Source organism: Carettochelys insculpta, chromosome 3 (assembly GCF_033958435.1).
Source record: "Carettochelys insculpta isolate YL-2023 chromosome 3, ASM3395843v1, whole genome shotgun sequence".
Taxonomy (NCBI): Eukaryota; Metazoa; Chordata; order Testudines; family Carettochelyidae; genus Carettochelys; species Carettochelys insculpta.
The window spans coordinates 206853374-206875775 of record NC_134139.1 but is presented as its reverse complement, the minus strand read 5'-3'; the positions used below and the strand labels follow the sequence as shown (position 1 = coordinate 206875775).

At 47.8% G+C, this 22402-nt stretch overlaps 1 protein-coding gene across 2 annotated transcripts; it reads left to right on the top strand.

Moving 5' to 3' along the window:
* On the top strand, positions 1-22103 carry LOC142010650 (squalene synthase-like). 2 transcript variants are annotated; one of them, XM_074989042.1, is made up of 8 exons: positions 1-102; positions 3720-3817; positions 12190-12373; positions 14531-14659; positions 16295-16486; positions 17936-18112; positions 19134-19286; positions 21882-22103. In XM_074989042.1, the coding sequence occupies exons 1-8, from the start codon at positions 1-3 to the stop codon at positions 22101-22103; spliced, it is 1257 nt and encodes a 418-aa protein (XP_074845143.1). The 2 variants fall into 2 exon arrangements, with proteins under 2 accessions (XP_074845143.1, XP_074845144.1); XM_074989043.1 differs by lacking the exon at positions 14531-14659.
* Positions 22104-22402: the final 299 nt, after the last annotated feature.

Here is a 22402-nt window from a genome sequence, read left to right as displayed (position 1 = left end):
ATGGAGCGGGTGGGGAACTGGTTGGGCCGCCCCCGAGAGATTTACAACCTGCTGCGGTTTAGGATGGGCGGCGGCACCACCGTGATGTCCCAGCTGGACAAGGTGAGCAGAGTGGGGCTGGAGGGCATCTGGGCTGGAGGGGAAGCACAGGGTGTTGTGTCTTACTCAACCAGCAGAGCTCAGTTCTGATCAGCATCACCCAGGCTGGGCCTTCTCTGGGGAGTAGCATTAGCCACGCAACGCCCTGTGAGATACAGAAATACCATTAGCCCCAGTGCACAGGTGGGAAGTGAAGGACTCTGACCTCTAGAGGCATCGCTCTAGCTCAGCGGTTTCCAGCTTTTTCCAGATAGCGACCCATTTCGACGCTTGGGTACGGCTTTGTGACCCAAGGCAATTCAAAACAGGGAGGGAGGGAGGGAGGCTTTTTATAAATCTTGATTACTTCTCTGCCCCCAAACCCCCTCGCAGGCCTGAACCAACCCCCCCGCCCTCAGGCCTAACTCCCTCGCAGCCCTGAACCGCCCCCCCCGCCCTCAGGCTTAACCCCCTCGCAGCCCCCAAATGCCCCCTACCAACCTCACACAAGCACCACTGCTGCCCTCCACTTCCTCCTCCACGTGGCTCCCCCCAGCTCTCCTAATCCCATTTCCGCACCTGCAGCATGGTGCAGCAGTTCCCTTCCCTGCTCTGCTGAAATGGGACTCAATTTAATTGGTTTAAAGGCCCAATCCCATCTGCCAGCCGTTAAACCAATTAAACTGAGTTCCCTTTCAGCGTGGCAGGACAGGGACTGGGAGCTGGAGGAGCCAGCAGCAGCAGTGGAAGGAGGCATAAATGGCTCCTTTAAAAAGCCACGTGTGAATCAGAGCCGCCCGGCCAGCGACCCTTAGAAAATCTAATGACGACCCATGTTTGGGTCCCGTAGGTTGGAAAGCCCCAACGGCACATCTGCTCTCTCACTCAGTAATACGGACTCCATGGGACATAACCGGTTCCCAGATCTCAGCCCAGCTACTCACTTACCTGGGCCTCAGCCATGCAGGCAGAACTGTGTGTATGTGCCCTGTCCCCACTGACATAGGGGAGGGAGGTTTGGTTGGATCACAGCTCCACCTAGGCAGGCCTCATTGTAGATTTAGAATTGTAATCACAATCGACATTTAATACTGAACTGATTTTGATTCAACTAGATCAGCTCAAATGATTCTGAGCTTGGTGTAACCATGTGTCTAGATTTACAGGCAGGCAGCGCAAACAGGCATGTGTCCCTTTCACCCAACACTGGTGAAACTGGAATTGTTGCACTGCTGATACACATCTTATTCAAGGCCTGGATATTGCCAACGGAGGTGTGTGTGTACTGAAGTCCAATCCTGCTCCTATTGACTTCTGTACCAAAACACTCATTGACTTCAGTGGGAACAGGTGACTTCTTACTGGGGCGGGATCAGACTGAGAGGTGAAAGATACCATTATCACGGTATTAATCCCAAGAATCGCCTGCAGGAAGGCATCGGCCTAGTTATGAACTTGTCTGTTCCTAAATCTGTCTCCCGCCACTGCCTGCCAGTGCCCTGTTCCAGTGACACAGAAACACAACTTCCCCAGTGCCATTGAGCCCTGGTCCCTGTGCCAGTGTCGACACAGTATGAGTGTAAATACTGCATTACTTATGTCATCCTTCCCAGTCCTCCAGCATCTGTCCTACAATGTCCAGCACTGTCGGCTCTGGTCACAACTGTGAACTCTATTGCCTTCAGGTCACAGAGACCAGGAGGCCCTTTCCCCTTTAAAGTTAGACATTTTTGAAATGCCTTTTCTTCCTTGGGAAAATGCCCTCTGCATCCCCACAAGCACTCTGGGTTAGTAAGCACAGTGCTGGCACAAGGAGCCAAGTCACATGCACAAGCAACATACTAACTGCAGTGCTGTACTCTGCCATAACTTGCACCTGGCAAAGCCTAAGACACGGTTGCTGCAGGTTGACCTGTGCAGGAGTGATCGGGGAGCGTCAAAGGGTCTCAGTGTGAGCAGATTTTGTCCAGAAGGCAGCAGGGACACACCCATAGGACTGAGATGTCACTTTGTGTTCCCGTGCTGGTGATTCCTAGGACGGTTAATGTAATTTTTTTCTCATTGATACCATTTCCTAGCTGACACGAGTGTGAGGTAAGTCATTCCCCTTGGGGAAAGCACTTTCTAACTATGCTCCCCCCACTCCCTCCAGACAATCTGTTAGTTGGGTCTGCTCATCTCTCCCAGTTCTGGCTCAGGTGACATGAGGAATGGTGTGTTTAGAAATACAGATGAATAGGGAGACCTCAATATGGAGAGATCTTGGCTTGGTCTGGAAGATTTTGTTTTATGAAGTTCAGCCCCGATTCAGAAAATATTAAACCCTTTCAACTTCAGTCATGCTTTCAGCTGAAAACATTCTCCCTATTTAGCATTACAAGTAGTACGAAAGAAGAATGTAATAGAAGAGAGCACACAGGAAAGGCCATCTACTGGGGGTTTTTCCTTCCTAGCTTTATTCGTTCCACATGACAATATTTTTAGCATTTCGCCCCCGTCTGATGGGACAGTTTGCTTCCATGTGTGTTGCTTTTCCACATGAGGTTGGGGAGTGAAAAAAACAGGGAAAAGGAGGAAAATGTGAATGTGACACCATAAAGCAGCAGCACCCAGTAATGTATATACATGGAACTAATAAAAACTTTTAAAAAAATCGACTAGATTTCAAACTGACCATGCTTTTCTTAGCTCTGCCAATTATAATCCATAATTGGCCTTCAGCACACTGAGCTAGTTATTTCCACTGTAGATCTTAAATCAATGTTTACCATCTAACAGCCTGGAGCAACTACTAGGTGTGATGGAGTCGGAGGAGTGCATGTGTGAGACTCAGGCTGGATGTGTGGGAGACAAGCAGAGCAGCTCCCAGTGGCTAAGGATGATCCTGGGGCTATAACCTAGGCTGGCAGGTAACACCTCAGCCCTGAACAAAGAGGAAGGTGGAGCTGAGCTGGTTTTGAATCGGGGGTGGCAGTTAGAGGCTAGGGGGAGAGGGAGCTGGAAGGCAGCCAGCCTGAGGAGGGGGAAAGCTACACCCCAGAGGGGCACCCCTCAGGCTCCTCTCCCCAGGACGGGCTGGAATGACTGTCTCTGACTGCTGTACTGATGCTTCTGTGAGAAACTGGGCATCTAATAAACCTCCTGTTGTGCCTGCTGAGTGAGAGTCACTCCTGCCAGCGGACAGGGTGCAGTGCATGGGGACCCCTGAACCCCATCACACTAGGCTTTGAACATAAGTTTGGAGGCTGCAAGATATCATGGTAGGTGACCCCTAGGGATGGCCATTTCACAGAGAAATAAGACCTGGATTGCTCCGGGGGCCATGGAGTTAGTGGGGAGTGGATTTTCCTTGTGGAGATCAGTATCAATTGTAAGGCAGGGTCTGTGCCCTTGGAACATATAGGGTTATTGGGATGGGTGCTGTCTCCAGGCCCCCTAGAGCTCTGCTAGCAGGCACAGCAGACCATGTTGCTCCCCCTGTGGAAGGGTGGCTGGGATCTGAGCGGTAGCTGGTAATAGTCCTCCTTACCAAGGGGCCAGTTCTGCAGGACCAGATGGCTTTTGGACCAGGGTTCCCCACTGGGGGCCAGCCCAGGCTTACCCATGTCCAGCTGCCCCTGTCCCCTCTGCTCTGCCCACAGGATGTGCTCAGCGACAGCCTCAAGACCTGCTACCGGTACCTGAACCAGACCAGCCGGAGCTTTGCCCCTGTCATCCAGGCCTTGGACGGGGAGCTGCGGTGAGTGCCCATCAGGGGAGAAAGCCATCAGGGAGTTCATAAGCATAGGCTGTGCAGCGGGGGCCAACCACTCCCTCACCATGGAAAGATCACCAGTGCAGCTGTGCTGGCCAGGACAGGGCAAATGTATCTAGACCATGGGAGCACCTATCTTAGCTGGCCAGTAGAGGGTTAACAAGAGGGCTTTGTAAGCAGCAGGAGTCGTGGAGAAGCACTTCTCTGAGTGGAAAATTAGCACCTGACCTGCTTTGGTGCTTGGTGGCATTTCCAAAATCCCTCTCTGCATTATCAGGAAGCTAAATACCTTCAAAAATGTGGTCCCGCAATCTTCAAACTTTATAGAATGTTGTGATTGTCTCCTTTCACATCTGGGTTTTCTTCATAGCCAGGAAGAAGTAAAGAGCTTTCCTGTTTTTTAACTCCTGCTTGGTTTCTCCTCTTTGAATGACCTAATTCAAACGAAGAAAATACTGTCTCTGCGCCTTCTCACTACACAGAAACCAAAAGGAACAGAGACCCGATCTACAATAAAAAGTTAGGTCAACCCAGCCACATTGCTCGGGGCTGTGAAAAATCGGCACCCTTGTGTGGTGTTAGGCTGACCTAACCCCCAGAGAGGCTGTGGGATTTGGGCTTATTTAGTCTACAGAAGAGAAGAGTGAGGGGGGATTTAATAGCAGCCTTCAACTTCCTGAAGAGGGATTACAAAGATGATGGAGAGAGGCTGCTCTCACTAGTGATGGATGGTAGAAAAAGGAGCAATGGTCTCAAGTTACAGAGCAGGTGGTCTAGGTTGGATATTAGGAAAAAACTATTTCACTAGGAGGATGGTGAAACACTGTTGAAGATTGAAGCACTGGTGAAGAGGGTTACCTAGAGAGGTGGTGGAATCTCCATTCCTAGAAGTTTTTAAGGCCAGGCTTGACAAAACCCTGGCTGGGATGACTTAGTTGGGGTTGGTCCTGCTTTGAGCAGGGGGGTTGGACTTGATGACCTCCTGAAATCTCCACCAACCCTATGATTCTATGATTCAGTGCATAAAGAAAAATTTTTCCTCAACCTATTTCCTGCAACTTGGTGTGATGGATTACCTACCATGATGGGAGAAACCCCTGTCAGCATGTGTAGTGTCTACACTGAAATGCTATAGCAGTGTAACTGCAGTCAGGCTGCTGTGACAGTTCAAAAGTAGACAAGCCCAAAAGCTTTTCTGCACAATAGAAATTGATAGTCAAAAACAGCATTTGCTCCATTGTGAAGACTGCAAATATAGACATTGACTTAATACAGTATTTCATTGTGACTTCTTTATAAAGCTTGAGTTGACCTCAAGAGTTACAGGTGGCCTCCCCTCTGTTCTGTATATAATTTAAAAAGCAGCACCTTTGACTCATTACAATAATTGAAAGTTAAAAAAAAGCTTTGCAGTACCTTAAAGGGCACTAGCAAGCTGTTAGTGCACATTAGCAGGGTCTGCATGGACAGTTAGTGCATGACACTCTAGATTTACAATCCCACTCACCATGAAGTAAAGGGTTACGTCAACACATCCTAAGCAACTTTACCCTGATCGCAACAAAGTCTGTGATAGAGCAGGGACTGGAATGCAGGTCTCCTATGGTCAGCAACCTAGCCTTTGGACAGCTTAGCATTGGAGTACCTGCAAAAAATACTTGGGGGCAAGCCATTTGCAGCAGCACGAGCGAGTCTTTTATTGCTGCACATTCCAGGCGTTTAAAAGATGCTCCAGATCAAAGAGGAATTAATTCAGGACGAGAAGGTCAGACTAGATGACCAGATGGATCAGTTCTTATATGAATTATACCTACAGTTGTTGCCACTAAGTGGTTTCCAAAGTTATTGACATTTTATCTGATGGTGACCACTGGTATTAGCATAACTACTGAAAACAAAAGCTGTTGGATGAGAGCACATTTTCCCTCCTGATTTCATGTGTAACCGTTTTTCTCTTAGATAGGGGCCCGACCAACAGCTGCATATCTGACTGCTCCCAAACATTGACCATGCCAGAAATATGGATCTCAGTCACATGGCTTGAGCTTCTCTAATTTGTGTGTGCCTACTCTCCTGTGCAGAAGTGGAAAGCCCTTTGTTTAAGACCATAAGAATGGCCATCCTAGATCAGAACAATCATTTTATAGACCTCTATCATAACCCATCTTTCAACAGAGGGCTTCAACATAGCATTGCAACATAGTAGGTCATAGCATTCAAAACTTACGTCTGCATTCTTAGCTTAATAGACACTTGCAGCAACTATTTTTCTTCCCCCTTTTCCCTGCACTTCTGTCCTATGTAGCTAGTTCTTTAGTTTATTTTTTTCTCTTTCTGTTAAAGTCTTTGTCTCAGTCATCATTTATCAGAATTCTCCAGATCTGAAGAAGTGGGTCTGTCCCACGAAAGCTCATCACCTAATAGATTATTTTGTTAGACTTTAAAGTGCTACAAGACTGATTTTTTATTTTGTGAAGATACGGACTAACCCAGCTACCCCTCTGTGACTATACCCACCTTAGCTATCTTTTTCTAAGATGAAGAGGCCCTCTTTTTAATCATCCCTCATAGGGAAACTGTTTCACTAATCATTTTGTACACATAGTTGGTATTATGTTTGCCAGGATGCGTTACTCTGCTTTAATCAATATTATTTTTTTCTGCCATTTTATTCCTCACTCACCCCGTTTTGTGAGATTTCTTTGTAAGTCTCCGCAGTATGCTTTGGGCTTAACACTCTTAAGTAGTTGTGTATTAGCAAATATCACCACCTTACTGTTTATCCTACTTTTCAGATAATTTATTAACAGCAGTGGTCCCATTACAGGCCCCTGGGGGCACCTGTCTCCATTCTGAGATCTGATATTTATTCCAGGCTGTTGTTTCCTATCTTTTCAGTTACTGATCCATGTGAGGACTTTCTTTCTTGTCCCATACATCTTACTTTGCCTAAGAGGCTTTGGTAATGGACCTTGTCAAAGGCTCTTTGAAAATATAAGTATACTACATCCATCAGGTTAAGCTTGTTCGTATGTTTACTGACCCCGCCCAAAAAATCTAAGAGATTGAGGCATGATTTTCTTTTACAAAAGCCATATTGAGTCTTTCCCCCCAAAATTGTGTTCATTTATGTATTTGATAACTATAGTAAAGAATAGTTTCAACCCATTCACCTGGTACTGCAGTTAGGCTTACCAGACAGTAATTGCCAGGATCACCTCTGGAGTCTTTAAAGTAAAGTGTTACTTTAGCTACCATCCAGTTCTGCAATTTACCTGCTTCAACTTTCCCTTACTCTCATCTAGTTCTGTGGGAGTAAGGGAATGTTGAAGCAGGGCGCTTCTTTCGAAGCTGCCCCCATCTTCACTGTCAATCTGCAATTTGAAGTCTGTTCACATGGCCGTCATTATACTAATGAGGGGCTGAATACGCTTGTCAGCACCTCATTAGCCTGCTTCAAATTGCCTCGTTACCATGGCACCTCGGACAGCACAATGATAGTGTAGCAGCAGCCTCTGAGTCCTACCAGTACTGATCTGTCCATGGTGCTGCAGTGCCCTTTTGCCAGCCAGGAGCACCATCTGCACTCTAGCAGCTCCTTTCACATGGCCTTCCTGCTGCACAGAGGAGGAACACACCTGCCACCTGAGTCAAGAGGTAGCCAGTGATAGAGTTACTGAGAGTCTGACTAACAAGTAAAAGAAGAGAACAGTAGTGATGTTATGGTGAGGCTCTCCTATTCACCACCAAATCAGAGAGAGGAAGCGGATGAGTGATTTTACAAGCAAGTAAGAAGATTAGCTAATACATCTGAGGTGGTATGAATGGGGGATTTTAGTTTCACTGATCTCTGAGAAGATCATTGAAGCAAAACGTAACATGTCCTGCAAGTGCTGAGCACGTATAGGGAACAACTTTCTCATTCAGAAAGCTCAGGAAACAACTAGGAGATCATCCAGTTTAGTGGCAACCCTAAAGGCGGAAGGGAACTTGGCATGAAGTGATCATGATCTCATAGCCTTCAAGATGCTGTGCAGAGGAGGACAGGAGAACAGCAAAATAAGGGCACTGGACTTCAGAGAAATGGATTTCAACCAACTCAGAGAAACCATAGGCAAGGTTCCATGGACAGATAATTTAGGAAGAGAAGGAGGAGTCGAAAGAGGCTGGCAGTTCCTAAAAGATGTAATAGTAGAGGCTCAACATCAAGCTGCTCCAGTGCAGTGAAAAGAAAAGAAAAGCCACAGGAGGCCAATGTGGCTGCACAAGGAGCTGTTTAGCTCTCTAATAACCCAAAGGGATCCACACAGGAAATGGAAGGAGGGGCAAGTCACAGAGGAAGCATGCATGGAAATCATCTGAGCACCCTGGGGCAAAATCAGGAAAGCCAAGTGTAACTGGGTCCATCCACTTGTGGGAGCCTCTCTGTGGCCAAGGATACCACATAAGGTCTTGTCTGTTTGTCTTCAAGGTTCTGAGGGTGGGATCTGATAAGCCCTGTCCAGGATGCTGCCAGTTCCTGTATTTCTTATGGCCAGTCTTCGGCCACAGGGCCTGGGTCTTGCCCAGGTCTAGGTTCAGCTCACACTTGGAGATGTCGGTAGTGTTGCTGGTCTCCCAGTCAGTGTATAGACCTTCCTAGGTCAAACTCCTGTGAGGAACTGCCTGGCCCTAAGCCAGCAGCTTCTTTTATACCAGCCTGCTGGGTGCTGACTGACAGCTGCAGAGGCAGCCACTCTATCTGCCAGGAGGAACTCTCTTCTGCTCCTTTCACTAGGATGGAGTGTGGCAAGGCTCCTAGCCTCCTGTAGGGCATGGGGGCTTAGTCCACCCCATCACACCCAGGCAAAGAATGAGTTAGGGAGCTGTCCAGGAATGTTAAGAGGAGATTCTTCAACAAGGTCAGACAGAAAAGAAAGCCCAGGGATTGTATGAGTCCACTGCTTAATGGAGAAGGTGAGTTGGGAACAGAAGATGCGGGAAGACAGTGGTGCTCCATGCCTACTTGGCTCCAGTCTTCTCTCAAAAAAATAACATGCCTGCACAACTAGTCAAGTCACCACAGACAGCAAAGAGTGAGGGAGGCAGGTTGGGATAAGTAAAGAACATGCCAGAGACCTACTGACCACCGTGAATGAATTCGGGTGAGCAGGGGTGGAGTCATTCACCCCAGGGCACGGAAGGAATGCACTGAGGAAATCTCCAAGCTGCTGCTGGCCATGGCATTTACAAATGCCTGGATGAGAAGAGGGGCCCCAGAAGCCTGGCAAAGGACTAACATAGTGAACATCCATAAAAGGGGGGAAAGGAGGATCCAGGAACTGATGGCCACTGCCTGACTGTGACACCTGGGAGGAGATGTAAAGGTGGCCTGGGGAGGCACTCCAGCAAGCCAGCCGCCAGCCTGGCCAGCACATGGACAACTTTTGGCTCCACTCTTGTGGCGGTCCTGTCGCTAGGATCCAGGCTGCCATTGCAGTTCTGCTGGACCTGAACAGCAGGACTGTGACATGGGCAGAAAAAAGGGGGCAGCTGCCCCAGACCAGCCGATTGGAGCCATCCTGTTCTTCAGGCGGTTCATCCAGCTACTGTTGGCCCCATGTCTTGGGAGCCCTGCAGGGCTCAGGATGGATCAGGGGACTAGCCTGGGACCTGGCACCAGCAGCAATGGTTGCCCACCCCCCTGCATTCACCAGCAAAGGAAGGAAGTAGAGTAACCTGGCTCCAGCCCGCTGCACTCCCCCAGCTCCCAGCCACATAGCTCAGGGGTGTGGGAGGAATGGGAGTAGGGAGGGGGCAGGGCCTGGTGGATTTGAGGGCGGGTTGTTCTGAGCCCCACATCCCCCCCTTAGGGATGGCCCTACTGATGATTTAGAAGGGACCAGTGCTCCTGGACACTGTGGCAGCAGCTGGGTGCCCAGGCCCAAATCACTGCTGCAGCTCCCGGACTCCCGGCTTCAACTGCTGCAGCTTGGGGTTCCTGGCCACTGGCCCTGAAGGACTGGCTGGGTCGGGGGAGGTCTGCCCCAGCCCTTCCATCCAAGGCTCCATCTCTTCCAGGAACTCAGAGCCACCCCTGCTCCCCGACCCCAGCATGCAGGGCCTGGTGCAGGGCACACATGTAAGACCCGGCATCTACTTTCACCGCTGCCTGGGTGTGGGCACAGCTGTTTGCAGTGTGACCATGACTGTGTTGCAAGCAGCGGCTTGCATGCATCCCACGCATGATCAAGGCTTCACTACCCAATCAGAACCCGGCATGCCAGCGTGCATTGACAAACCCCCTGAGGAGCTAAGGGCTCAGCCACATATGAGGAAGCAGGGCCAGCTCAGGACTCAGTCACATATGCTGAAGTGAGACCCCCACCTCGCCAAGCATTAAAAGCTCCTAAAGAGGAAAAACTCCTAAAAAGGGCAAAAGGGCACAATGCATTGACATTGGCCCAGGGGTTGCTTCCGTGTCCAAACCCTGATAAAAAGTTAACTCCCATCTCCCAGATTGGAGACGTGTGTACTTTGGCACGCCCATCGGCTGGCCTGGGTCGCTTGTCCCTCCCACCGAAAATCTGGACCCTTTCAGCTAGATGTTGGTGTGGGCTCTGCTTGCCAGCTGTGGTTTGGTAACTGCACCATAAACATAGGCTTTCCCCTGTCTGTCGCCTATCATCACTTTGGGGTAGATGGCTAGAGCACGCTAGGTATTCCCCCTTAATTCCTGCCCCCATAACATTGACTAAGCCATTGTTAATAAAGCTTTTTTACAGCCACTGCTTGTCTTGTCTCCATTTACCACTTGTCCAGCGAACCCCTTTTACTGCTGGAACTGTGGGAGTTACTAGAGCAATGTATACACCTTTCCACCTGTGACTGCCTGGAGGGTGAAGGGGTGATCACCAGCAGCCAGCATGGATTTACTATCAAATCACACCACACCAGCTGGGTTCCCTTCTTTGACAGGGTAGCTGGTTTGGTAGATGGGGGAATGGGATGGACATCCTATACCTGGGCTTTGATAAGGCTCTTAACTCAGTTCCACATGGCATTCTGATACCTGCAACAGGGAAAAGAGGGCTTGGAAGATCTACCACTACACTGATAAACAACTGGCTAAGCAAATGCAAAGAGTCACTATGAACGGGATGATGTCAGATTGGAGGGTGATCTCACAGGATCTGTTCTGGGACCAGTGTTGGTTACCAGCTTTGTTAATGCCTTAGATGTTGGCAGAGAACGCGTACTGATCACATTTGCAGATGACACAAAGCTGGTGGGTTGCTGACACTTCAAAGGATACAGCTTCAAACTGAGTGGGCTCCTGATAAATTGAAGAACTGGGCCGTAGCAAACAAAATGAAATTTAAAAAACACATAGGGAAACAAAAGCCAAATGCACAGACAGAGAAAGGGGCATAACTGGCTAGGCAGCAGCACTGCTGAGAAGGGCCTGGCAAATATGGTGGGTCCCAACCTCAACACAAGTCAGCAATGTGATGTGGGTGCACAGCAAATGCAATCTGGGGTTACATTAACAAAGGCGGAGACAAGTTACGGGAGGTGACAGGATCACTCTGCTGCACACTTGCTAGGCCTCAGCTGGAGCAGTGCGTCCGGTTTTGGTCACAGCACTGTATAGCAAGGAGGAGAAGCTGGAAAGGCTCTAGAGACAAGCAACGAAGATAACCAGAGGGACGGGATGCAGCCACATGAGCAAATGCTGAAGGAACAATTTGGAAAAGAGGAGACCTGGTACCAGGACATTGAATCTGTCTATAAATCCTGGAAAAGCTGCCATTAAAAAAAGAGAAGAAAGTTGTTCTCTTGTCACAGAGGCCAGCATGAGAGGCATTGGATTCAAACCACAGTATGGCAGATTCAGATTAAATCCCAGATAAAATGCCCTAGCTATAAAAACAGAAGGGAAATGGAACAGACTGCCTGGGGAGGCTGTGGAAGCTCCTTCAAAAGGAGGCTGGAAAGCCCTTTGCCTTGCATGGCTCAGACACAAGAAAGCTGTGTCTTGGGGTTCAACTAAATGATCTTTGTGGTCCTTTTTGATGTGATGATTCTACTTCTCTGACTCCCTTAGTTTCTCATGGTCAGCCACTCCAGTATCCAGAGCCCATGCTCAGTCTCTGGGGGCTTTAAGCTTCTTGCTCTGAATGCACAAGGATGCCACCTGCCCAGAAGGCAGAAAATCATGCACGGTGCACCAGTGCAATAAACAGGGTATCCTCCACTGTGCTGCTGGCCTGTTTAATACAAGAATGCATGTTACAAAAGCCTTATGATATTTTAACTAGCTTTCTGGAAAATAAGGAATCCCGAGTAACACGGAATCCCCTTTTTCCCTTCCATAGTCATGCTGTGTGCATATTCTACCTGATTCTCCGAGCTCTGGACACAATAGAAGATGATATGACCATCAGTTTAGAAACCAAGATCCCAATGTTACAGAACTTCCACTCCTGTCTGTATCAGCCGGACTGGAGATACATGGAAAGCAAGGAGAAGTGCAAGCAAGTGCTTGAGGACTTCCCAACGGTGAGTCATTTGTTTGAAAATATCATGATCTCACCCTTCTGTTGACCTGCACACATCAAACTTCTTTGCAACCTGGTACAAAGGAACTGTCAGACAGCTGAAGGCATAGTCATCAGCAGAGCCTGTTGGAATGTCACTGGGTTTGCTGTTTACTAGCATTGCCCAGTTTGGCTGTGTCTACGCTTGCATTCCTCTTTCAAAAGAGGTACGCAAATGAGGGAAATAAAAAATACACCTGGCACCTCATTTGCATATTTCATGTAGAAGTGCAGCCCGGTGGGGTCTTCCGAAAGAAATTTTTGGGAAGAAGGGGCCTCCGGAAGGGGGCCGCGCTTCTACATGGTGTTTTGGAGTCCGGAAAAACAGTCTTCCGGACTCCGGATCACCTGACGTTATGCTAATGAGGCACAGGGGAATTTGCATCTGTGCCTCGTTAGCATATTTCACTCTGTGTATTAGCATGCCACTTCTGAAGGAAGTGGCCTGTGTAGAAATGACCACGTAGACACTGCTCTTTCAAAAGTAAACCCCATTTTTGAATTAATCCTTCTTCCTATAAAATAAGGGAAGAAGGATTCTCTCAAAGATGGGGTATCTTTCGAAAAAGCAGTGTCTACACTGGTTTTCTTCTTTCGAAAGAAGCTCTTTTGAACTAATATGCAAATGAGGTGCCAGATATGCAAATCTGCACCTCATCTGCATTTTCAATTCCCCTCATTTGCATACCTCTTTCAAAGGAGGAATGCAAGCATAGCCACAGCTTTTATGAATAAGGAATGCAGAAAACAACTCCTTTGTAACTTTAAATTGCCCCAGAATTTCAGTCACTTCCCAGCTTTGACACAAAGGGGTGTGTTTTAAAGAACGCAGATCCATCCACCTACCTACACTTGTGTGCATTTCACTGCAGTTGTGCATAAGTGTGGCCTCTCAGGGGGGTATCTTCTCACTAGCACGCGTGACTGCACTCCAGATTGAGGGGAAAACTAAATGCTGACAAACTCTGCATGTGTGCAAGTGAGAATCACCCTCTGAACTAAAAACTCCCTTGGGCTTTGAAAAAGGACATGAGCTTCTGACAGGGAAATGACAGATTTGTTCATTCTTGCCCTCCATGCTCATCAGCCCTGGGTGTGATGTACAGCAGGAAAGGGGAATGATAGCAACTCACTCTGTGACCTGCCAATGGGCCTTACCTTACTGGAGGCTTTGGAGAATCTGCTACTTACAAGAGCCTTGAGGATCTAATTTTCTTTTGCTTGTTAAGGAGCAAGCTAAGACACCATTGAAGAGCTCTTTAATCTAGCAGACGTGGGCCTAACAAGATCCAGTGGCTGAAAGACAGAGCTCAGTGAAGGAATGTGTGTGACAATTTCTGGCCTGTAAAAGAAGCAGGTCAACCACATAATCTTAGTGGTCCTTACTGACCTTAAAATCTATGAAATATTAAAAGTAAACTTAAAGCACAGTACCAAGGACAGGCCAGGAGAAAAGCGGCATTTGGAGACTCTTTCAGCTGTCAGAAGAGGAGGATTATGGGGAGTGATAGGCTGATGCCAAGTGACAAGAGGATTTGGGGAGTGGAGAAAAGATGTGGCCTGAAAGATGAAGAGCCAGTCCCTAAATTGCTTTAAGAACAAGGAGGGCAGCTCTGAACTAGGCTCTGGGATATGTGGGCACAATTTGAGGGTGGAGTGATGAGCACATGTTGCTTTGCCTGGGAGAAAGGCATCCAGTGGCAAGCAACACACGCTGACCACTTGGGGAGACCAGAAAGAACTCAGCTGCAAACAACTGTCCATCAGGATACCTGCTCTTCAGTGGGCAAGACTTCCCACAGCTTATTTCTGTAAGTCCCTCCTTTGCTGTCTCCTGAGAGATGCTGCCCAAGACCATGCTGTTGTCATGAAGAGATGCTGCCTCTGACCAGTGGCCAAAGAGAGACAGATTTTTGTCTGTGAACTAGCTGAATCTGTATTGACTTCTAGGGGGCTTCAATCTGTCTCATTGAAGCCACTAGAGAATTTTGCCCATCCTGTCAATAGGAGCAGGATAACCCATTAAGATGTACCCTCTCCTTCTCATAGCCTGTTAGTGAATGCTAAATTCAGCTTCATTTGCAGCACTAGGTGTATTTCCTTGTGGTTTCTGCTGCAGATTTCCTTGGAGTTCAGGAACCTGTCAAAGGTGTATCGGGATGTGATTGAAGATGTTTGTCACAAGATGGGAGTGGGTATGGCAGAGTTCTTGCAAAAGAAGGTTGATTCCCTACAAGATTGGGATAAGGTAAGTAGATCAGTAAGTGAGCCTCCAGAGAGCATATTCAGATCAACTCCTAGAGTGGCTGCTGGATGCCTGGTTTTCAGCACTTGGAAACCCATCAGTATTATAACTATAGCATCTTCTCCCCTGGGATTGATGATGCTCATCCAGTCATACCTTGGCACCCAGACGAGAAATAGACAAAGTGTTAATTTCGAGTCTTGCCACTCGAGCAGCCTCTTTCCAGGGGAGTGTAAAGAGTTATCTTAGCACTGAGATCCACGTGTGAATTCCACCAGGCACTGAACAGCTACTGGATGTTGCTGTGGATCTTCATGGATGGCAGTAATTGTAAATAAAACAAAGCAGCAGAAATGTAGCACCTTAAAGACTAACAAAATGATTTATTTGGTGAGGAGCTTTCATGGGACAAACCCACTTCTTCAGAGCTATCCTACAAAAGCTCATCACCGAATAAACCATTTTGTTAGTCTTTAAAGTGCTACATTTCTGCTGCTTTGTTTTGTTGGAGTACAGACTAGCACGGCCACCTCTCTGTTCCTGTTCAGTACTTGTAAATGTCCACTATAAAACCTTGAGGCTGTTTTTGAGCTCTTTGAATAGAGTGGGCCCTTGGAGCAGCTGTTCTTATATGGGGTCTATCACATGCAGGGCACTGGGTCTCTGAGATCCTCAAAGGATGCTCCACCATGCATGCTTATTGGTTCCAGTCCAGTCCAGCAGCCACAGGCAATAAAACCACTCCCTCCACTCAGGCCTAGCAGCCAGAGCCAATAGTGACATTCCCTGCCATCAGGCAATGAGACTCAATGGTCACACTCCCTCATGCATGGTAGTGTGATCTAGTAGCCAGCATTGAGGGCATCCATACAGTGCCCCCTTGGGGTCAATGGGGAGGGTGTAGAGGGGCCTGGGCCATCTCTCTCCACCCAGTCCCATCCCAGGGCTCCATCATCAGTGGAGCAGTCCACCACATGGTCAGCAGGGAATTCACCTACAATGCGCCAAGCTCTGGTGGTAGGTAACTCCTTGCCCTGAGCTACTTCCTACCCAACTCACAGTCACCATCATCCTCACCAGGGGGCTTCTCCAACTATTCCTCACTGGTTGACCTCTGTAGCTCAGGTCATCTGCTCCTCCAGCACCTCCTTCCCCAGCAGCAGCCAACCCTGACTGAGCTGGCCCACAGGCCTTTATAGCTGTCCTGCACCTGGAGCATGCCCAGCAGGGCTGTGAGGGCGGGGCCTTCTCAGCCAGGTTGCCAGAGTTAACCCCTGCTGGCCCAGTGCAGGGTTGGCACACCCCATCACAGGGTCTTTCATCTGGAAGATGGAAGCCCTAAGCCATTAACAGCTGTGGATGACACATTTCCTGTTTTCCTTGAGCGAAGCGGTGTTCTTCAGAACCATATTGCTGGTGTATGGATGCTGGCTGCCAAGTAAGGGCTGGACGAGATGTACTAAAGAATGCTCAGTCCATGTCACAGTTCAAAGGTGAAAACAAATGCCGCTGATAGTCGTAAGACAATGAAAGGTGCATTCAGTGCATTGTGTAATCAGTAGGAGTAAGGTTGATAGAGCCATTGGGAGAAGGGGATATTCAGCAATCTACATTTTTCTCCCTCTCCAAACCTTGCAGTATTGTCACTATGTTGTTGGGCTAGTGGGCATTAGCCTGTCCCATCTGTTCTCTGTGCTGGAGCTAGAAGACCCCATCGTAGGACAGGACATAGACCTTGCAAATTCCCTGGGTGTCTTCATTGAGAAAACCATCATCATCCGTGATTATCTGGAGGACCAGCTGGCGGGAAGAGAATTCTGGCCCAGAGAGGTACCTGAAACCAGACCGTTTTAGATGAGAACTTCTGCTAGATGGGACTCATTAGGAAGTGTCAGTGTTGTGATACAGACAGCTCGTCTGAGAGGGATGGAACTGGTACTGCTTTGATGCCGTTCAGTTCTAACTAGTTAAAAGACTCACGGCAAAGAATTTACTGTCAGTTCCTATTCTGACATCGAAGATCAGCCTACATCTGGAATTAGGGCAAAATCAGCCTTCATTCAGCTCTAACAATGATATTTCTGGGCTGTCAGGGTTAGCTAAACTCTATTGCTAAAAATGATACATTTGAATAGCAGTAACTATCATGGCAGGTGCATGGGTCACATCCAAACATCCCATTAATGTGTCCACTAAACAGGACGGGAGGGAGGCTACAGACCTACCAGGTTCCTGGGCAAGTTGGATAGGTCCCAGCTCAGCACTCCTAGAAGGGGCGGGGCCTCAACCAGAAGGGGCGGGGCCTCAACCATAAGGGGCGGGGCTGGGGCAGCCAGCCCTTACAGCTTCCTGGAGCATGCTGCGCCATGGCCCTGCCCCACAGACAGCCCTCAGAGCGGGCCACATGACACTCCAGAAGTGAATTCAGGGCCCAGAGCTTTGGCCACCAGCTGTGCTGCAGTAGCAGCAGTGGGGGCCAGAAGCCATGGGCTTTTTAAAATCTGCCCCTTTTGCCCTGTCCCCCCTCCTCCCCGCATTGGCGGGCCTGCCATTAAAGCAAGCCTCGGAGGAGAAGCTGGTGCATGTGTGGTGATTTCGTCCGTCTTTGTGCATGGAGCAACCCTGTGGTCTAAGAGACCATGATTATTATCCTTGGTCACGCCTCTGTCCAGCAGAGTGCTTGGAGAAACTGCTGTCATAGAACACCCTGGCAGCAATTGCTGTGCTCCATACACCAGCACCGTTGGCAGGATACGACATCATTACTGTCATGAGTGTGTATTGCTGAGTCAGAGCCATGGATCTCCAACGTGAGAGCTCCCATCTGGGCGAAATACTTCTCAGCAGAGTGAGCTGTTTAGAAATTGACCGCTTAAGGTGGACTCTCTTCTAGAAGTTGGTCTCTTGATCCCAGTCCATCTCACTGAGAGGGGCTCTGTAATAATGGGGCTGAATGGAACTGGAGGCCAGAGACAAACTCGAGCATCTTAAAGGTCCTTCTTCTGTTTGCAACAAAGTCTGATTATGAGCATGAGGTGAGGTACAGGAGTAATATGTTTGTGTGAATAAAAACAATGAGGAATCCTGTGGAAGCTTTGAGAGCAAGTAAATGTGTTAGTCTTTAAGGAGCCTCAGGGTTTCTTGTTTTTGCTGAAACAGCCTAACCTGGCTCCGCCTCTGAAATGTGTTTGAATAGCTTGCATTGGGCCCCCTTTAAAATGGAATATCGGAGAAGTGCTAGCTGCTGAGTAGTGTAGTATGCACTGTCACTGTTCCCAGGTCTGGAGCAGGTATGCCAAGAAGCTGTCGGATCTCGCCAAGCCGGAGAACATAGATGTGGCTGTCCAGTGCATGAACGAACTGATCACAAATGCCTTGCACCACATCCCCGATGTCCTCACCTACTTATCTAGGCTGAAAAACCAAAGTGTCTTCAACTTCTGCGCAATCCCGCAGGTGGGTCAATATCCTCAGATGTTTTAAACAGGCTCTTCTAACAGCTTCATCCTCCCCCTTGGAATTGGGTGACTTTTGTGGTCTATGAATAATGTTCAATATTAACCCAATTTAATAACCGTATGTACATACATTCAACATGGAACTCAGCTCATCAAGCATTTTGAGTCTTTGCTTTGGCCTGAGAAATTCATCTATCCCTAGTGCAATGACCCTGCTTTGCAATATAGCAGGGGGGACAGGAGGAGGTTCCTGCTAATGTTCCCTGTAAGCTGAGTGCTTGGGCAGCCATCCAGGAGAGATTCAGATGCTGCCCAGCTGATTAACAGAGCGCCCACAGCCAGCAGCTTGTTTCTATTGGTGGTGCACATCTGTACATGCCTTGGTGCATGTAATAAAATTTATTCCACCCATGGATGGAAGAAATTAGAGGGAACACTGGTTGCCGCCCTTTTCCCCTCCTAAATGAAGACACTCCTACATAGTTAATGAAAATACTAGGAACATTTAGTAGTAGTAGGCATCCTTCAGCCTGCATAGACTATGGATCGCAGTGGACTAGGAACATTTATGTCCCCTGTACCTTCCCTGTCATTACTTTACTCATTCATTGTGAGCATTAGCTCTTTAGAAACCATTCCTCACTCTGTCTTCTGCATTTAGCTGAGTTTTGTTCACACTGTGGCTGGAATCCTAGATGCCCTGAAATCAGTGGGTGCTTTGCCATCATTTTCAAATAGGACCAGGATTTCATCTCTTGGGCTCTGCTAACAGCCAGCTTTCCCTGCAATCTGGATGCTGTGCGGCCACTCAGAGAGAGATTCAAATGCTGCCCAGCTGATTGCAGACAGCCCACAGCCAGGTTTTTTGTTTCTAATGATGGAGTGCATTTCCCCAAGCCTCAGTGCACATAAAATTTATTCTGCACATGGATGGAGAATATACGCGCATAGAAGGAAAAGATTAGGGATAACATTGCTTATAGCAGAGATTAAATGTTTGCTTTGTCCTTTCTCCCTAGGTGATGGCCGTCGCCACGCTGGCTGCCTGTTACAATAACAAACAGGTGTTCCGGGGGGTGGTGAAGATTCGGAAAGGACAAGCTGTCACTTTAATGATGAATGCCACAAACATACAGGCTGTCAAGACCATAATGTACCAGTATGTGGAAGAGGTGGGTTGGGTGGCTTGTTTTCAATGACTAGCTTTCAGATGCAGCTGTTTCCTCTTCACTCCTGAGATCCTGGCAGTTAGTGATGCAGGCACTGTAACCCTCTGTTTCAGCAACTTAGTAACATTTTGCTTGGACCAAAATTGCTAAACATCTAAAAGCAAATGCAGCATGAAACAGCTTGAAGTACAGGTTGAACCTCTCTCTTCCAGCAGCCTTGGGACCTGACCAGTGCCAGATGAGAGAATTTGCCAGACCGTGGGTGATCAATATTGCCTAGCATATTACTAACACTTCCACTGCTGACGGGGCTCTCAGAAGCCATTTAGGGGTAAATTACAGCTAAATAAAAGCACAGAACACTGAGCATCAGGACTGGTGGCTGAAAACAAACTTTACAGGACCTATGGAAACTTGGCCACACCCTTGATATGGGGTCATCCAGCTAACTAAACTCATGCCGGGTTATAGATGTTGCCGGACGACAGAGTTCCAGAATAGAGAGGTTCAGCCTGTAGTGAAGTTTGGAATGCAGCTGTTTTCCTTGTTGCTCTAGAGTCTCTGTCCTCGCTCAGGTCTCTCAGATTTCAGTCAGATTTATACAAACTGTATCATAACGCACCACCGATATTATACACTTCCATGCAAGTACATAAGAATGGCCCTACTGGGTCAGACCAAAGGTCCATCTAGCCTGGAACTCTGTCTTCAACAGGGTCAATGTCTGGTATTCCAGAGGAATGAACAGATCAGGGAATCAAGTGATTCATCCCCACTTGCCTCTTTCCAGCTTCTGGCAAAAAGAAGCTTAGGGGCACCATCTCTGCCTACCCTGGCTAATAGCCATGGAAGGGCTGATCCTCCCTGAATTCATCTAACACTTTCTGCACTCTGTTATGATTGTATAATATGGGTTCTACACAGTGCTTTGTTCTAGAAGAAAAAAAGGTGCTGGAACTCAAGTCTGATGATTCCTCACAGGGGTTAGCGTGTTCAGTTTTAATGAAAACAATAATATTTGGTGTGTAACAAAAATACAACTTGTTTTCTGGTTGGGGCTGAAAGAGTGAAAAAATAGTAATGCTAAAATGGGATGGCCAATCTTTTTCATCGGGGTCACAAAGCAATTATTTACAGTAGTGTCCTACTGAGTCAACTTAGTAGGGAATTTCAGTTTCATTGCGCCTGTCTGGAAAGCGTGTACCTTCCCAGGGCACCACAGAAAACAAAAGGCCTTTAATTTCTATGACTGTGCAAATTGGCCTATGCCTAGGCCAAACCTTTGATGGCTTGACTCACTTATTTCGAAAACTTTCATCTCCCAGTGGTACGATCCCAGGGTGTAGGCACCACTGCAGTCACTGAGGCTTGCCAAAGTGTGCTGGATGCTATATGAAAACGAAGAGTTGCTTCTGATCTTTAAAGAGCTGTTGAGCTGTATGAGTCTTCATTGACTATCAGGCCAACACAGTTCTGAATAAACAACATGGTTGTTGCAAGAAGATTGCTGAGATGGTAACACACCCCCATGAGCAGCGCTAGCTGTGCATATATCTATGGCTGTTCCTAGCACCATTCTGTCCTGTTTCCCCAGATGAAGTGGATGGGAACTGTGTCAGAAAGGTGGCTGAGAACTGTATTGTGAATCCAGTATTTTGACCCTGTCAAAAACAGAGCTAGATGCAAACACTACATGCATACAGAATGGGAAGCAGCTGTCTAGGAAGGAGTACTGCAGAAAGGAATCTAGGGTTCACAGTGCACCACAAGCTAAATATAAGTCAATACTCTGACACTGTTTCAAAATAAATGAATAAATAAAGCAAACATCATTCTGGTCTGTATTAACTGGAATGTTGTGAGCGAGGCATGAGAAGTCATTCTTCCACTCTCCTTTGTGCTGATTAGGCCTCAGCTGGAGTATTGTATTCAGTTTTTGGCACTGCATTCAGGAAAGATGTGGACGAACTGGAGAAGGTCCAGAGAAGAGTAACAAAAATGACTAAAGGTTTAGAGAACATGAGCTATGAAGGAGGATTAAAAATGGTATTTTAGTCTGGGAAAAAGAAGACTGAGGGGGACATGAGAACAACTTTCACGTATCTAAAAGGCTGAAATAAGGAGGAAGGATTAAAAATATTCTCTTTAACCTCTGAGGATAGGACAAGGAGCAATGGGTTTAAATTGCAGCAAGGGAGGTTTAGGTTGGACATTAGGAAATACTCCTGTCAGGGGGGTTAAACATTGGAATAAATTGCCTTAGGAAGGTTGTGGAATCTCTGTGAGTGGAGATTTAAAAGCAGGTTAGACAAACATCCACCAGGGATGGTTTATATGGTGCCTGGTCCTGCTGTGAGGGCCAGGGATTGGACTTGATGACCTCGTGAGGTTCCTACCAGTTCTGTAATTCTGATCCCAGTGCAACTTTCAGAGTGGGCAGTTTACCCTTCATGGGGAATACTGACCTGTTTAAGTTTACATGAACTGTCTCCTGGGGCAGGGGGGAAGGGTGGTCCCATATCACACTGGAGGGACACCTAGATGGTGTGTTACATTCATGGTTATTTTCTAACCTTGGGTGAGTTTTCTTCTCTCCAGATCTATCGTAAGATCCCCAGCAGAGACCCATCTTCTAACAAAACCAGGCAGATCATCCTCTCTATCCGGACAATATGCTTCCGCAATGGCATCATGGTATCCCGTAACTATTACTTCCCCATCTACCTCTCATGCGCCATGCTTCTGGCAGCGCTGAGTTGGAAGTATCTGAGCGCCATGTCGGAGGCATTGGAAGAGGACCTCCGCACCAACAAGAACTGAGGGTTGGTTGGGAGAGTGACGGCACCAGGTGGGTTATGTTGGGAACAGGTTCATGTTTCTTTCCTATTGGGTCTGCAGCCCTGTGGGATTCCAGACCGGCAGGGGGCCTGGAAGCTGTGAATGGAAAGGCAAGCTGAAGGTGCTGCTTTTCTTGTGGCTATGGGATGTGTCGCAGCAACTAGCTTTGGATGCTTTGGTTATTCGGTCGAATAGGTTACAAACATGACACTGGGAGTTCCCTCTTTGTGGGAAATAGCTTTGTACCTAATTTCTGCCTGGGGTATTTTTAAATAGAAATT